This window comes from Hyperolius riggenbachi, chromosome 6 (genome assembly GCF_040937935.1).
Source record: "Hyperolius riggenbachi isolate aHypRig1 chromosome 6, aHypRig1.pri, whole genome shotgun sequence".
NCBI lineage: Eukaryota > Metazoa > Chordata > Amphibia > Anura > Hyperoliidae > Hyperolius > Hyperolius riggenbachi.
The window spans coordinates 294891852-294910346 of NC_090651.1; the positions used below are offsets into that span (position 1 = coordinate 294891852).

The 18495-nt window shown below is 48.1% G+C and overlaps 1 protein-coding gene across 1 annotated transcript in view; it reads left to right on the forward strand.

Annotated features, from left to right (window-relative positions):
* Nucleotides 1–14107, forward strand: part of LOC137522799 (sulfotransferase 2B1-like) — a 31922-nt gene extending 17815 nt beyond the window's left edge. The window contains exon 6 of the mRNA XM_068242891.1: nucleotides 13992–14107. Coding sequence (XP_068098992.1) covers nucleotides 13992–14107 — 116 coding nt within the window. The remainder of the gene's footprint in view (nucleotides 1–13991) is intronic.
* Nucleotides 14108–18495: the final 4388 nt, after the last annotated feature.

An 18495-nucleotide genomic window follows, 5' to 3' on the forward strand; every position in this document is an offset into this window, starting at 1 on the left:
GGCTTTCACATACTGAGTAATTACAGACAAGGGCAAAGCTGTTTGCAGGAAGAAACAAGCAGCCTGAAACTCTAGTGCATGATAACAGGGGGGAAGAAACACACAAATGATCTCTTGAGATTCAAAAGGAAGGGTGTACACAGCCCGCTTGTGTATGGATGTATTTTCTATGTGTGGACATACTGTACATCAACCTACTTCCTGTTTTGGTGGCCATTTTGTTTGTTTATAAACAAACTTTTAAAAACTGTTTTTAACCACTTTTAATGCGGCGGGGAGCGGCGAAATTGTGACAGAGGGTAATAGGAGATGTCCCCTAACGCACTGGTATGTTTACTTTTGTGTGATTTTAACAATACAGATTCTCTTTAAGCACCTTTCTAGTACACACGATACAATTTATTAGTCAGATTGATGGGAAAGTCCACGCCATTCAATCATTTCCAAAATGTCTGATCTGCTTCCAATCGAGAAATAGATCGTTATTGAAACCTGTACTGCGCAAAATTGTCCCCTTTTTTAAAGAGAACCTGTAACTAAAAAAAAAGTTCCCCTGGGGGTACTCACCTCTAGAGAGGGAAGCCTTAGGGTCCCAAAGCAGCTTCCCCCTCCCCTGTAGCTGCAGGCAATCCAGCGCTAGCTCCCCCGAAGTGTCCGGCAATCCTCCCTAGGCAAGCCTGACAAGCGCTGATTTATCTATCTTTTCTGGCTCCAGTGGGGGCGCTGTTGCGTCTCTCCGCACGGAGATAGGTGAAAATATCCTATCTCTGTCGGGTCCGCTCTACTACGCAGGCACAGGAGACTTGCGCCTGCGCAGTAGAGCGGGCCGACAGCGATCGGCTATTTCCGCCTATCTCTGTGGCGGAGAGCTGATACTGCACCTGTGCTGGAGCCGGGAAGGTATATATTTACATCTCCGCTGTTCGGGGAGCTTTTCCGCCTCCGCCGCCGTGGGACCGAGGAGGACAGGGGAAGCATCAATAGGATCCGGAGGCTTCCCCCACCCGAGGTGAGTAACTCCCAGGGGAGGTTTTTGTTTGTTACAGGTTTTCTTTAATCTGAAACAGACAGATATGCAGGAAATTGTGGTGTACAAATTCTGTTAAGCACTTATGGCTTGCAGTGCTGGGTCCCCAGTTCAAATCCCAGCCAGGGCACTATCTTTGTATGTTCTTCCTGTATCTACACGGGTTTCCTCCGGACACTCCTTTTTCTTCCCACATCCCAAAAACATACAGAGAAGTTAATCGGCTCACCCCTTATTGGCCCTAGACTATGATGCATACACTACACAATACCTACATAGGCGTGTGACTATAGTAGGGAATAGATTGTGAGCCCCTCTGAGGACAGTTTGTGACAAAATAATATATTCTGTACAGCACTGCAGAAGAAAGCTATATATAAATACTAAATAATAATAAAGGAAGAGACTGTGGAATGTTGTTAATTTAGAACTATGCAGCCTAGACATTTCAAATACAGAGCCCTATTGAAAATGATTCTCTCCTTTGAGCCAAACTGCAAGTAGAGCTGTGTAGCCTCTCAATCACCTCCTCCCTGCCAAACTTTTACTTTTATCCAGCATCAGGAGATGCATTGGCTTCGTCCCTACGTCGTTTCTCCCTATGTGTATTATGACTATATCTGGCTGCTCCCTCAGCCTGGCTAGCTGGGTCAGTTTCTGGCCTAGCCCTTCCACCCTTGCCCCTGGGAATCCAAACCAGTGTACCTCCAAGTCCCCTCTTACCTGCCCCAGCCACCGACCCCTTTGTTGGAGCAACGCCCGGCGTTCTGCCCGTGCTATAAATGAGTGCCCCATGATCCTACACCCTACACTTTTTTTTTTTGTACCGCGGCTCTGGCTCCCCCTTTCCTGCAGCTATTGCTCTGCCAGGCTGGGAACGCAGTACAGGTATCCTGCTTCTGGAACCTGACGCAGCCCTGTTCACTGTCCTGCTGTTAGCGCTCTGCCAGGTGTGACGGATATACGTCAGGACCTGCGCGATTCCGGTAGCTAGTTAGCCATGGCAGCATTGCCGTGACGCTCGCTGGATTTAAAACCGTGTGGGGGGGGGATTCTTTTTGTAACATTTGTTCTCTGGATGCCCTCTGACACCGCAATAAGAGCAGTCATGCTTGAATTTACATGCATTTCCCCACTTGCAAGACCCGCTGTTGAATTCCCAGCAAGGGCCTTTTTTTTGCTGAACTGGCTGGGTGCTGGACCCGCCGGCATTGGACTGAAAGAACGTGCCGCCCCCTTGTGAGTTTATTGTAGCTTTAGCCATTGTCATTATTGTTGTCCATAGTGTAATGTCCCTATGGTTCCAGTTCAGGGCAGAGTGAACCGCCATTCGCTGCCTGAATTGCTCATCGTAGCGTAGCCAGGCGTGACCCCCGAAACTGCGATACGCCTGTGATATCACGTCACAATAGCCAAACAGGGCCGAACATTGCTCTGGGAACTTTTCGCCGATAATGCTCGCCAGTATGTAAAACGCTTGCGTCCAGTGACTTCTATCCCTGGGAATCAGTCTAAATCGTCTCCTATCCTCATCCTCCTGTTTCCGATGCTCCTTCCCTTTCTCTCATTTTTCTATGCTAAGATTGTCCAACGGGAGTAGCGTGAATATGTCCACGTATTGTCTCTTCCAAATCTTTTCTTTTACCTCCAAGGGTATGTGGATACCATACCCAGGGGGGCCTCAAGCGAATGATGGGGCCCGTTTAGCGAAGAGTCAGATATACGTGGGAAATTTACGGAACTCCCGCTGTAGCCGATGCTGGTCTCGCCTGAGTTGCTCCCTGAGCTGGGTGGGCTAGCACCGATACTAGATGCGTCCAGCTTCCTGCCAGTGTCTACAGCCCGCGACCCAGCTTTCTGCAGCGTGTTATGCGCCCAAATGACATTCAAGATCTCTTGCAACATGCTGACGCCCTCACTGCCCGGCGATACCCTGGTACACGGCTGCAATGCATTCGCAACAAAATTGGTAGCTTGGCTAGTGATCTCACCTGTCCTGCCATCAGTAAGCGCTGCTTGTGGTGCCTACGTCCCGAGTTGTCTATCCTCGTTGGACGTCTGTTCCCCCGAGAATGGCGATGTGGGGCCTCCGCCCCCGGTTACCTGTGGGGGAAACAACAAAGAAGATACGCCCTTGGAGCAGCTGTTAGCTGGCCACCCGTTAGGGTAATTAGGCATGTGCGCCCCTGGTCCCTCGTCGTCGTTTCCGTGCTGCGGACCAAAACCTAACCTCACCTTTTTATATCGCCGTCCCTCGCCATGTGCAGTCCTGTGGTATCCGGTGCATCCTCCGGTGTCACCAGATCGCCCTAGTCCCTCCATTGCCGCGCCTCCAGGTTCGCTGCGGCGAAATGGGGAGCGAGATCTGAATTTCCGATAGCCCCCGCTAGTCAGCAGCTCCGTGCCTGAAGAGTTGTCCTCCTCGGCGGAGCTGCGGTTGGGGGACGGGCTGGGTGGGGGGGGGCTGCGGAGGAAGGGCTTTGCGGCCGCTTCGGTGTGCCACGCGGTGGCGGCGAACGACTTTCTGGGGAGATGGGTCAGCTCGTGTGTGGCCTCCCCTTCGCTAGGGGAGCTGTCCTCGCTGGAGGGTTTGAGGGTGGGCGGCCAGCTGGGGGCTTCCTGCGGGGGAAGAGGGAAACGGGCCCTCCGATGCGGGGCTTGTGGTGCCTGTCGCACAGGTCTTTTTGGCCTGGGGGTGCGGGCAGGCATGCTGGGGCCGGGGGCATCGGACCTGGCGGTTGGTCTGATGGGTGTGGGGCAGGTTATGGGCCGGGAAGTGTGGCGGTGGCGGGCAGATCTTTGTGCCCGCAGGTCACCGCCAGCTTGTACTGGGCCATTTTTTTGTGGCCGCCGGTTGCCGCCATCTTCTTGTGTGCATTTCGATGTGCGGCGGCCATTTCCTTGAAGCTGTTGGCCGCCGCCATCTTTCTGGGGCTTGAGTGCCGGAAGGGAGGAAGGTGGAGCGGAAGGCCTACAAAGGGGCGAACTGGAGCCACGCTGGGAGGGGAGTTGGCGCTGCGCGCGACTGGCCGGCTTGGCCAGTGATGAAGAGGCCCTGTTAGGCAGCGGCAATGGTTGGGCAAGGCCTGTGTGGGTTAGAATGCGCCCCTGTCCGGGTATGTGTGCGCCCTGTTCCACCTCTCCTGAGGTGAAAGTGCCTTGCACTGGGGCCCCGTCGGGCTGGCAGGAGGAGTCCCCCCTACTTCGCCTTGCTGGGGATCCTGCCGGGCTGTACTGCGGGGGGGGGGGGGGGGGGGCGCTTTGACCTGCGGGGAGAGGCATCGGCCTGCCGAGAAGGGGGTAAGTGCTCCAGCTGGGACCTGGCCTAGCCTTCGAATTCCTTGGTGGGCAGGGCCCTCAGCCTCTCCAGCAGGGCTTGCACAGAGGGCTCCATGGGGTTGGAGCTGTGGGCAGGTAGGGATCTGGGGGGAGGGTTGCTCAGGAGATTTGGGCCTGAGGATAGAGGGGGGTTGAAGCCTATCTGCCTCGGGGAGGAAGGATGGATGGCAGAGGAAGCTGAAGGAGCGGGGGAATGAAAGGGCCGGAGGGCAGCCTTGCTGGTGGGACCTGGTGCCGGGCCTATGTCCAGGGGAGGTATGGATATGGGGGGAAAGTGCTGGAGGGGTTTGTCCCAATTCGCCCCCGGGGATGGATGGATGGATAAATGGAGGGATGGGGAAGCCGCTGGGGCCTGTGGATGAAGGGATGGAGCCTAGCTGGTTGGACCCGGGGCCAGGCCTGTGCACCGTGGGAGGATGGATGAGGGAGGCAGGCAAGCGGACTGGTTGGGGCTGAGGAAGTTGGGGTTAACAAAGCCTGGGTGAAGCTGCTGGCTGAACCTGGGTAGGGAGGCTGGCTGGGCTGCTAGCCTAGGGAAGAGGCTGGCTGGGCTGCCAGCTGGGCCTGGGGAGGGAGGCTGGCTGGGCTTCTAGCTGGGCCTGGGGAGGGAGGCTGGGCTGCTAGCTGGGCCTGGGGAGGGAGGCTGGGATGCTAGCTGGGCCTGGGGAAGAGTCTGGCTGGGCTGCTAGCTGGGCCTGGGGAGGGAGGCTGACTGGGCTGCTAGCTGGGCCTGGGGAGGGAGGCTGGCCTAGGGAAGAGGCTGCCTTGGCTGCTAGCTGGGCCTGGGGAGGAAGGGGGGGTCGAATCACTCACCAGTCCCGAGCTCCAGCGAGGAGAGTTTGCTGTATCCTATTCGGGCAGAAAGAGAGAGCAGCTCTCCTGCTCCTTGCTTATAATGCCTGGGGGAAGGTACTAGTATAAGTTTACTTCACACCTGAGCAGAATTGTAACTGTTCAGTCCATCCCCAGGGCCCGCCCAGTCATGCCCCTTTCGTTCCAGCCTTCTGCTTGCCCTCTCGGGTTATTTTCCTGTTGGAGACAGAGCGTTGAGCTGCAGTGGATCTCTGCCTCCTCCCGCCCCTCTCAGTCTTCTTTCAGAGTATCTTTAAGAAGAAAATACCATGCAAACAGTCAAGGTTACCAGTACCTTAAGCTGCAAAGCAACCCCAAAACATCAGTGAATCTCATCAATGTCTGACTGTAGGGTGCCAATTCTTCTCTTTAAAGGTTATTGAAACGTTGTATTTTTGTCTCATCTTCCAGTCCCAACCTCCCCCCACCAGCCTATCACCGCCGATCAATTCTGTGTCCCCCAGGGGGACAGCCTTAGATCGCAGCACTGTACAGATATATTAGATGGCGGTCTAACAGTCTTTGAACGGCAATCGCCACTGGAGGGCTCCACTCCGCCTACCAAGCGGAGATGTGCGCGCATCATTCTTCCAGTCTTCTGGACTCCTACTGTGCCCACAACGTCCTCCTGATCCCCTCCGGGTAGTGGCGGCCTCATCGTGGGCACAGTAGGAGTTCAGGGGACTGGAAGAAGCCCCAGGTAAAATAAAATCTTTTTTTTATTTGGCTTAAGATTCCCTTTAAGATCAGGGCCGGTTCTCTCATGAAGAAAGGTGAAACATTTGCATCAGACGCAGAGATTTCATGGGCAGCAATTTTGTACTGTGTGTACCTTCCTGAGAAGGAATGGTGTGGCTGAGGGCGAGCAATTTCATTGTGTTGAGCTGCAGCATGTCATGTGAGAACATTAAATGAAGCAGAGTAAATTGTCTGGTGCTTTGCGATCATTCCAAATTGGGGGGGGGGGGAAGTCTAGAACCGGCCCTGTTTAAGATCTCTTGCGATGTAGTGTAACCTTGGCATTATTGTAACGATTGGTGTCAGCAAGTAAAAGGTTCTGATTCTAGGTGATCTGCAGTATCACCTATAATGCAGATATGTATACCTGATTATATGGTGATCTGCAGAATCACCAATAATACAGATATATCAGATAGCTGACGTGATAGCTAATAGCAAATATAGTAGCACAAGGAATGAACGTGACCTTAGTAACACTAGTTGCACTGGGTGTAGTGATTGGTGCAAACAGTAAGTACTGATAGGATTAGCAACACCTCACCAGAGGAGCTGGTGGGCACTAACAGTACTGAGCCCCTCACCAGAGACAAGGGCTCTCTGGTGAGAGTAGAGAGGTCAGACTAATCGATTCAGCAACAAACAGGCAGATGAGGTACAAAATCAGGCAGAGGCAGGCAAGGCAGAGGCAGAACGATATACAAGCAGGATTGGCAACAAGATCAGATGGGCAGGGGTACAGAGTCAGGAGACAGAGACAGGACGATATTCAGGCAGGGTTGGAAACTAGATCAGATAGGCAAAGGTACAGAATCACTGAGTGTAAGAATAGTCAGAACGAGCCAGAGTCATACACAAATAATAAACAGTATTAGTAATAATTAAGCTATCAAGCAGATCCTAAGCTTAGTGTGAATTCCCAGCTCCTGCCGGTTCTAATACACTAGGGAACTGACTAAGGTCTGAGCGCTAACACAAAGTATTCGCAACAGCAGACAAGTTGCGAGTGAAGCAGAGAGGCTTAAGAAGCAGAGGAGACCCCATAGGCACGCCCACTAACAACAGCCAATGAGGAGCGGCGGACGTCTCCTCTGACGTCAGCCGACCAGCCAGTCAGCTGACGAGCCTCCTCCTCGCATAAAGGTCCTGTCTGTGCACGCACGCACGCGACAATGCGACCAAATGATCGGCTGACAAACCCGTCCTCGGCGTGCTAGACGCCGGAGGCACGGGAGACACACTGGGCAGTGGAATGGAGGCAGCAGCAGCGGCCAGGTTGCCCGCAGCTGCCTCCTCCACACTTGTTACAATTATCCATGCTTTTCTATAATTTGGGTTCTCAAATCCTCAGACACATTTTTGCTGTGGCAATACCAAAGCATTTGTAGTTGCAGCAGTTTGCTGGAAGAAGTGGTATTTTCTGATGACAATATTTTTGTCCATAACTGCCCGTTGACAATTACAAAACAGCAAAAGCAATAATGTCTTGTGTTTTGGGCCCCATGACAAGTTTGAGCAGTTGCAAAACACTGACTTTTGTCTCAATTCTGATGACCTCCTGTGCAGCATGGCCTTGTTAATGGAACTGGAAAGTTTAAGGTTTCTATACCAATAAGCTATTGGTCAAATTAAAATCATTTTTAAGGAATAAATGTTTTTTCTAGTCTCATATAGGCAATCTATTGGTTTTGTCTGTGCAAATTGTTCTGATTATCTGTTATCAAATAAACAAGTTTTCAACTATCTGGTCAGGAGCCCCTTTAGCAGCCCCTTCCTGGAGTACAGACTTCCATTGCTGCAGAATCACTACTGTAGCTTGAAATAGTTGTATTACATGGAAGCAGGAAATTTGGGCACCTGCGGCTAATGGACAATTTGGGTGCTGTCATAGGCGCGCCCAGCCGGGCTGCAGCTCTCTTAAGCTGCTCCAGACCTTGTCTCAGATTTCTACACCTTTAAACCTATTCGTGCTGAAACTGGACTCAAAATACAGAGGAATTCCACCCACCACGACCAAGACTACAACTACAACCAACCAGAACAATCGGATTACTTTGGATGGCAGAGATTTAAACTGGATTGAAATCCTCCATGAAGCTTACCTCTGCTGAACACACCAAGCCTTCTAACAGCTGACCTGAAACAAGACCCTCAACCTCTCTGAAGACTTGATTGCCTGTGATTGCCCTCACTCCACCCTGTGAGTAATCATTTATTCATTATCCAAGGCATATGCACCAAGTGACTATTTTCCACATTTATGTTATCATTTATCATCTAACTCTAAAACAAGGAACTTTACTTAAAATAAATCTATGATCCAACTCTGTGTAGGAATGAAAGGAGTTTGCACAGATCCCCTTTGATCTCAGCAGGACTCCAGAAGTACAAGCTATCTGAACAAGTCTATTGTCTCTAATGTCAACATACAAATACTCATCAAAGGACCTTCTCTCTGCCTGCCCTCCCAAGGAACAATTACAAATTAACACCTCACTAGCTCTCCGCTTAAAATCCTTTGGGATACTCAGGAAATGCAGAAGGGGGCGGAGAGGTAGTGGATCCAAGTATAAAAAACATATTTGCCATCAGAAAGGCTTAATCACAGCTACACTCTGCAATGCCAGATCGATAAATAATAAGACTGCAACTATACATGACCTAATAGAGCTCTCTGATTTGACCTTTTTGACAGAGACCTGGCTTGGGAAGCATGCAGGCCCAACTCTTGAAGCAACCGTGCCGGCCAATTATTCAATCTTGCACTGTGAGAGACAAGTCGGCAAGGGTGGGGGGGTTGCCATATGCTTTAGATCCTCTTTGAACATAAGGCCCCTGCCCATAGGCCCCACTGAAACCTTTGAATGTCTTGCAGCTCAACTGTCAGCAGAAGTAAACATCAACATATTGCTCATATACCGCCCCCCAAAAAATGGTCCAGCCTTTCTTAAGGAAATATCTGAACTCTTATCCTGCGTAACAGTGGAACACCCTAGATGGATCATCCTGGGAGACTTCAATGCATGGGTGGATGATCACGACTCCCAGCTAGGAAGTGAACTACTTCTCATAATGAGTGAACTGGGTCTCTCTCAGGCTGTCAACCTCCCCACCCACACGAAAGGGCACACCCTGGATCTTATATTTCATTCCGGACTTTTAATATCACACATGGATATAAACCCAGTGGTATGGTCAGACCACCACACCATCCACTTCTCTCTGACAGCACCAGCGATAAAACACAGAGGGAAAGAACTCATAAAATACCGTTCACTGAAAGATGTCTTACCCCAGCACGTTCAGAATATCCTCAACTTCGACGCATTAACCAATCATTGCGCAGACCCAGACTCCATGGTCCTGATATACAACCATGCAGTGTCATCTGCCTATGACGCCCTCGCTCCAGTTCGCATCAAACGATCTACACCACTTCACCATGCACGGTGGTTTGACAGCTCACTAAAGGACATAAAGAAAGAAGTGCGCAGACTAGAAAGGAAGTGGCGAAAATCTCAGAATTCAAAAGATAAACACACCCTTGTCTCTCACCTGGAAAGCTACCAAAATGCGATCACCAAGAAAAAATCCTCCTACCTATCACAGGAGATCGCAAAGGCCGCCAACAGACCAGCCCAACTATTCCGCACAGTTGATAGACTATGTAATCCATCCTGTCTAAAACCCACTATAACTCCCTCAAAGGAGCTATGTGAGAAATTTGCTTGCTACTTTGCTGACAAAGTATCTTCTATTCGGTCTCTCATTCAGTCCACAGCACCCAAGACTCATGCAACTAATGGAAATAGCTGCAAAAACAACCTAACACCCTGGACTGACTTCAAAAGTATTAGTGAGGAAGAGATCTCAGACATCCTCTGTCGTCTCCGCCAGACAACCTGCGACCTGGACCCTGGACCAACTAAACACATGCTGAAATGCCCTGGCCTGCTTGGTCCAGCATTTCACAAAATAGTAAATTGCTCTCTGCAAGCAGGGAGGTTTCCTACCTCTCTAAAAGAAGGAATCATCAAGCCCCTTCTTAAAAAACCTTCCATGGATCCAGATGCTATGAGCAGCTACAGACCTGTCTCCAACCTCCCCTTCTTAGGTAAAGTTATTGAAAAGGCTGTCTATCTGCAACTTGAAACCAGGCTGTCAGTAAACAACATCCTGGACCCTCTACAATCTGGCTTTAAGAAACACCACAGCTGTGAAACAGCCCTCATCCAAGTCTGCAACGATCTGCTCATGGCAAGGGACAGAGGGGAATGCTCCATCCTAATCCTGTTGGATCTCTCAGCTGCTTTTGATACAGTTGACCATAAAATCCTGCTTAACAGACTGCAGGAGTACTGTGGCATCAGTGGATCAGTCCTCCAGTGGTTCAGATCATTCCTGACTGACAGAACACAGAGAGTATCCCTAGGACCTATAATGTCCAAACCTGCACCTCTACAATTCGGAGTGCCACAAGGATCAATCCTATCCCCTCTGCTGTTTGCAATCTACATGTTGCCAATCGGTACACTTATCCAACGACATGGCCTGACGTACCACTGCTACGCCGATGACACACAGCTATACCTGTCCTTCAAACCTGGTGGAACAGACCCTACCCCAAAAATAAACTCTTGCTTAGCTGAGCTTCAGGCATGGATGAATGATAACTGGTTGAAACTGAATGCTGACAAAACTGAGGTCCTGTTTGTCCAAAGCCAGTGCTCGCCATCAAAACAGCTCTATCCTAAAGCAACACCAATCAGGATTGGGAATTCAGACATAAACAGCTCCAACCTTGTGCGCAGCCTTGGCGTACTAATCGATGGGGAATTGAGTTTCAGAAACCAAATTTCATCTGTAGTTAAATCTTCCTTCTTTCATCTGAAGAACATTGCAAAGATTAAACATCTGATTCCCCCAGAGGATCTTCAAACCCTAGTCCACGCCTTCATCACATCACGGCTGGACTACTGCAATGCCCTTTATGCTGGCCTCCCCAAAAAGGACCTGCGTCGCCTGCAATTAGTGCAGAATGCTGCTGCCAGATTGCTAACAAACCAGCCTCGCCACTGTCACATTACACCGATCCTTCGCTCACTGCACTGGCTACCAGTAGAATGGAGAATACTCTTCAAGATTGGACTGCTGACATTCAAATCCCTGCACAATCTGGGCCCTGGATACATGAAGGACTTGCTGAAGCTGCACCACACCTCTCACAACCTCAGATCAGCAAGTTCTATAAACTTGGTCACTCCCAGAGTGCACCTCAAAAAATCTGGAGACAGAGCCTTCTGTCATGCTGCCCCTACTCTTTGGAACTCCCTACCACACCCAGTAAAGACAGCACCTTCCCTGGAGCTATTTAAATCCAGACTGAAAAGCCACCTGTTTAGCCTGGCATTTCCAGATTTATAAAATTCTTCCTCTGTACCACGATGGTCGGAGCCATGCTTATGCGCTTTGAGTCCCACGGGAGAAAAGCGCTTTACAAATGTTATTTGTTGTTGTTGTTGTAATGCAAATATCAGCTATTGGGAGCCGAAAGCAGAAATTTGGGTGCCTGATAAATAGTGGGTGCCGGGACCATCCAACCGAAATTTTTCATTTTTGAAAATTATTGTTTTTACATTTTTAAATGTATCAGTTTTGAAACGTATAATTTTTTAAATGTATTGTTTTGGAAACATATTGTTTTTGAAAAGTAGAGTTTTTTGTTATTTACGTTGTTTGCGGCAGGGTAGGGACGCGGCGGGAGGGGCGCACAGAAATCACAGGGTCAAGAGCCAATGAAATTGGCTCATGCCCGATATACAGAAGCAATGCTGTCAGCGTGACAGCAGAGTGAGTGGGTACAGCGTAAGTTATTAGATATTGGGGTTGATTCACTAAAGTAAATAGCTCGAGCAACCTCCTATTACTCGCGCTATTACATCAGCACACCTTAGTGTTAAAGTCCCTGCACGTTACATGTGCTAGTGGCTGCCTAGCATGCGTAAGTAAGCAACGGGCGCAGCATATAATGGCCACGGTATTGATGTATCGCTACCGTGATACTTCACTAGCGTGGCCGCTACTATGTTAATTAACATAGTTACTTTGTTAATTACATAGTAACTATATTAACATAGTAGCGGACACGCTATTATAAACAATGCCCATTGCTTACTTACACACGCTATGCTGCCACTAGCGTACAGGGCCGTTAACCTTAACCATTTCAGCCCGCGGGGATTTTTCACCTTATGGACGAGAGGAATTTTCACCTGTCAGTGCTTCTCCCTTTCATTCCCCAATAGCTTTGTCAGTACTTATCACAACAAAATGATCTATATCTTGTTTTTTCCGCCACCAATTTGGCTTTTTTTGGGTGGTAAATTATGCTAAGAATTGTAGGTGTCGGCTACTGTTTTGATAAACGCAAGTTTAAAACGCCACTTGAGTGCCTCCTTCATTTCGAATGGTAAATTATGCTAAGAATTAGTTTATTATAAATGCATTATAATGGGAAAAATAAAATCATTATTTTTCAGTTTTCAGCCATTACAGGTTTAAAATAATTAATGCTACCATAATTAAAATCCACACATTTTATTTGGCCATTTCCCCCGGTTATTGCAACGTTAAAATTATACCCCTAGTATAATGTATGGTGAGAATATTTATTTGGAAATAAAGGTGCATTTTTTCAGTTTTACATCCATCACTAATTTTTAGCCCATTATTTATTAATTATATGTCCTCTTGAAATAAATAATCATTTATTTCTATTCCTCAGTCAGTAGGTGGTGTTTTACTATTTGGCCACATGATGTCCCTAGTTAGCAAAAATCCCATTAGCGTACAATGTAATGGAAGCCTCCGATGCGGCGGCAAGGAGGTTAAATTTAACGATCGGGCGGCGAAAACCGGCGGAAATGACGGCGGGAGATAGCGCGGCGGCTCCATTTACAGAATAAACACTGTTTTTGAACAAAAACAGTGTTTATTCTTGGCGGACATGCTCGGATTGACACAGGGGACTTTTGTCCCCTGCAGCCAATCCCCCCTGCTAGCAGCAGCAGCGCGATCGCGGGCATCAGCCCGCAGGATCGCCTGCAGACCCCCCAAACTGCAGGGATGTGACTAGCGCGTCCCTGCGGCTCTAGCACCTGCCGCTGCGGACATGAAGCTCAAGTCCGCACGGCTGAAATGGTTAAGGCACGCTGATGTAATAGTGCGAGTAACAGGAGGTTGCTTGCGCTATTTACTTTAGTAAATCAATCCCATTACTGTGTATTTGAATACAAGTCGACCTCGTGTATAAGTCGACTCTAATATTCAACCATCTTCAGCTGGAATTTTTATTGACTCACGTAAAAGCCTACCCACCAAAGTTAATGGCTGCACTTGGGGCTCAGGAGGGGGTTTATGACTGCACTGCATACAGTATTGCAGCCATTAACCCCTCCTGTTCCTTAAGTGCAGCCAATACCTCCTCCAGGCCCTCAAGTGCAGCTATTATTCACTCCCTTCTTGCAGCCCAGTACTTCCCCCTTGCCTCTTTCCTTGCGGCAAATGGGAATGTCACTATTAGTACACACATAACTCAGTGTGCTCAGTGTTGCCCGTGACTCTTGTATAAGGTGATCCCTATACTTTTATGAAGTGAATCAGATCTAATTTCTAGACTTATACTTGAGTATATACAGTATTTAGATGTGTGTTCAGAGACTTAAGACAGTAATATAGATTAAAAAAAATCATTTTTACATTATCATGTGTTGATCTGGGGAATTAATAGCCAATATACATATTGTAGGAGTGTATACTGTCCTTTTAAAAAGACAGTGCAGATAATCCCTGTTGAGCCATAATAATAGACTGGACCGTTAGTATGGGAATCCACTGCACTCGCTCCTGTGCAAGTGTATCTTCAAGTAATAAGACAGAGAGCTTTCATGAGCTTCTAAACGGATCTGAAAACTTCAGTTGGTTTCATGGATATTTAGGTTTCCTGCTCATCATACCATTACTTTGCTTCTTACAGGAGTCTCTGGAGATTGGAAGAACCATTTTACAGTGGCCCAGAGTGAACACTTTGACAAGGTTTATCAAGAGAGAATGAAAGACCTCAACATGTCTTTTTACTGGGAACAAGAGTGATTCATATACTGTAATTATAAATATCACAATCAGCGGTGATGAGCCAGGATTAGCACACTTTTGCTCATTGTGACATTGCTAGAAATGATAACTAGCAGTGTTTATAATTAATGTTTAGATCTTTACCTTGCTTGTCATTAAGTGGACATAACCTCTTACACACCTTCCAGTGGTTAACAGCAAGAAAGAGGGGCATTGATAGAACGTGACACATGCCATGCAGTGAAAAGTAGGTAGGGGAAACGGGAAAAAGGGGTATACCGTATTTTTCGGACTATAAGATGCTCCGGACTATAAGATGCACCTAGGTTTAAAGGGCAAAAACCAGGGGAAAAAATATACTAAACCTGGGTGCATCCATGGTCCAGGAGTGTCTTATGGACCTTTCCTCGCCCCAAGATGTCTAAGTTATACTGCTAGGCTACACTAACAACTCCTGCTGCCCCCACAAACTATACTAAACTATACTTCACTAACCCCTGCTGCCCCCCCCCCCCCAGCTACACTGCACTACACAACACTACACAACTCCCCCCTCCCCAGCTACACTAACTAACCAATAAAATTGCATTAAATAAGATCTCACCAGCCTGGGTGGCAGTAGCTGGGTCTGGTTTGGGTGTCCATGCTCTTCTAATGAGGTGCACAGTGGGGTGGCATCAGCAGCAGCAGCGTGATCTTTGATCTCTAACCTCACCCATCGTGCCCAGCAGTGCGATCTACATTGTTTCTAAGAGGCATTGGAGCAGCCGCTGTAATCTTCACAATGCTTGTCCTTTGATCTTCAATCTCCAGCAGCGTTCCCCACAGCGCGATCCACAATGTCTCTAAGCGGCATATGTGCACCGGGGTTATGTGATGATGCAAGTACACAAGACAGTACAGAAGCTGCTGTGGACTCTGCCGCTATTGCGGCTGAAGATGTACTTTGTCAGCTTCGATTGTGCTGCACACCATGGGCTTGATTCATAAAGCTGTGATAAATGATATCACGGCCGTGATACGCTCAGCGCACGGGTTAGCGCGCGTACAGGTTTGCACGCATAATAGTAAAGGTTTGCGCACATTAACTTCCGTGTTAACGCACTAAAATATGGGTTAGCGCGTGAAAAGGGAAAGTTAATGTGCCCAAACCTTTATTTTTATGCACGCAAACCTGTACATGCGCTAACCCGCGCGCTGAGCATATCACGGCCGTGATATCATTTATAAAGCACACGAAAAGAGCGCTGTGCACCTTCCTCTTGCATGTTTTTATTCCATTTTTCAGCCAACAGCCAGCATTAATGACATTGATAAAAAGAACTGTCAAAGCTGTTTGATGATTTGAGTCCACTTCTTGGACATTGGGGTATAATCGAAGGTAAAGGTAAAGGTTTCCTTTTTCTGATTTTTGGGGCCTCTAATGAGGAGGGAGCTCCTATCTGCTTTTCTTGCCCTATCCTGGGCTACCTCAAGGGAGCGTCTGTCATACTTTCTCGCCTCCAGTCGCTCAGTCAGCTCCTGTGCCTGTTGCTCAAAAGTGTCCAGACTCGAATTGTTCCGTCTTAATCGTAGATACTGGCCGTATGGCAGGGAGGCTGTGACATGCTTAGGATGGAAGCTATTCCTGTGTAGCAGGGAGTTAACGGCTGTGGTCTTTCTGAAGCCTTCACATACTAAATTGGTGCCAACTGGCTTTATCTTGAGGTCTAGGAAACTGATAGAGACCTCGTTTGTTTCTGATGTAAAGCGCATATTCACACGATTATCGTTAAGATAATCCATGAAGGCCTTAAAATCTTCTGTACCTCCCTGCCATACGATCAACACATCATCCACATACCGAGCCCATTTCTTGATGTTACTTCTATAGGGATTGTTGGGGCCCCACACGTAATCCTCCTCCCACGCCCCCAGGAAGAGACCAGCATAGGTACATGCCACAGAAGTCCCCATGGCCGTCCCAGATGTCTGGTGGTACCACCTTCCATCAAACAGGAAGGCATTGTGCGTTAAGGTAAACCTCAAGCAGTCACAGATGAAGTCTTTGTACCCTTCATCCTTGTTTGTCCTGTCCAGGAACCTCCGAACCGCCCCCAGTCCCTCCTCGTGGGGTATCCTGCTATACAGGCTTTCCACATCGATAGTAGCCAGCCTGTAATCAGGTTTCGATGTAATACTTTCGACCAAATTGATTGTGTCGAGTGTGTCGGCCAAATAGGCCGGAACTCCCATGAGTAAGGGACGTAGCAGATGATCGAGGAACCTGGACAGGCGCTCCGTCAGAGAGCCACACCCTGAGACGATAGGTCTTCCTGGGGGGCTCTCGGCGGACTTATGCAGTTTGGGAAGGTGATACCACACAGGGTGCCGGAGGGACACGGGGAGTAGGTCAACTGCCAACCTCTGTGACATGTACCCATTTTCAACTCCTCGCCTTAGCAAAGTGCGGAGAGTTGACTGGTACTTATACGTTGGGTTACTCCCCGACTTTTGATAGAATACAGCATTGTTCAGTTGCCTGTAGGCCTCCTTCGTATAAAACTCGCTCGACATAATCACCACATTCCCCCCTTTGTCGTATGTAGGAAGCCGCACAGCGCTGCCCCATTTTTGGACACACGCACGTGAACAAGCGCCAGCTGGCGTGAAACAGCTGTAGTGCCGTCCACATATCCCCTGGTCACCTCTTCCCCGCTCACCTCGGCACCCCCATCGATCCAGGTTTGACAGTTCTTTTTATCAATGTCATTAATGCTGGCTGTTGGCTGAAAAATGGAATAAAAACATGCAAGAGGAAGGTGCACAGCGCTCTTTTCGTGTGCTTTATAATTAAGTTTGTGCTCTGCACTGTTTAAAAGTTTGCTGCACTTCTCTATGTTTGGACTGTGAGCTGACTATTGGGTGCTGATGCACGGGTGAAGCTCATTGCAGATTCATTGGAGCTAGCTTTACCCCCCGTTTAACCAGCTGTGTGCCAAGTGTTTTTCTCTACTGAAGTGTACGTGATATCATTTATCACGGCTTTGTGAATCAAGCCCCATATGTGTCTGTATGTGTGAAAACATGCACATTTTATCACAGAAGCGAATGTAATTGAAAGAGAAAATGCATGCAGTGCTTCACTGCTGTCTGTTTTTATCAGCATGGAGAAAACACATCCAATTGTGCAGATGCCAATTGTATAATATTGGTTCTCAGTTTCCATGTGCAGAAAGCGAGGGGGGGGGGGGGGGGAAGTTCATCCAAAGTTTCACAGGCGGGCCCAGTGATTTCTATTTACGCCCCTGCACAGATAGAGGAGATGAGGGGGTATAGCTGGGCTGCTCCTTCTTCCTCTGCAATGAGACCCCTACAGAAGGAGAAGAGGACCTCCCGGGGGTGCTGCTGATCATCAATGTCAGCTTTGTTCGGTACTTCTGTAATCACACTTACTCCAGCCAAGTGCAGAGGACACCACTCTTTCAAAACCCTTTAACTCGGGAACAGAGCAGAACATTGACTCGGGACATGGTGCAAAGGAAAGCCAGGCCTTTCAGCTTTTCAAAAAATTGGTAAATCTTGGTAGAGGATCAAACAAACAGAACTTAAACAAGAAGCTGCTAAACTCTGCAGACGGAATAATACACAAATACCCTCCAGTAGATCAGCTGGTATTGTGTACCTTTATTTTATTTATTTATTTAAGTATTTATATAGTGCCGACATATTACGCAGCGCTGTACAGAGTATATTGTCTTGTCACTAACTGTCCCTCAGAGGGGCTCACAATCTAGTACCTACCTTATTGTCTACTCTCTGTATTGTGTTGACTGTCACCCCTATTAATAATATGTTGGCGTTATATGAATACAATACATAATAATAATAATAATGGTTGCCAGACACTGCAAATATGCAATAAAGAAGCTGTCCCGGGCATTTAAAGCACTATGCTAGCAGTGCCTAGGAAAAAGAGGAATGAAGGAGGGTTAATGTATATCACTCAACATGTTTAATGATGATGTCTACTGTGGGTTGTGGCACTAATCATCTGGAGCACTGCAAAGGAGTAACTGCATATCAATGGCAGCACTGCTATTATTGCAAGTAGGGATGGTCAGAATTAGCAAAATCTGTATCAATTCTGTAGGCACAAAATCCAAAACAGAAGTGTGGTTGGTGCAAAAATCTAGATCCAAAGAAAGAAGAAAGTCCAGCACTGTACCTTCAGGGCCTGAGCCCACTGACGCAGTTGTGTCCGCTTTTCAGTTACACATCAATGTTACAAATGCTGAAAAATAGACAGAAGCGGATACAACTGCGTTAGTGGGCTCAGGCCCTAACTGCATCTGACATTTTAATGTGGCAGATTACCAGTCAAGTTGCATACATCCACATGTTTATGGTGCATCCAGTGACATGGG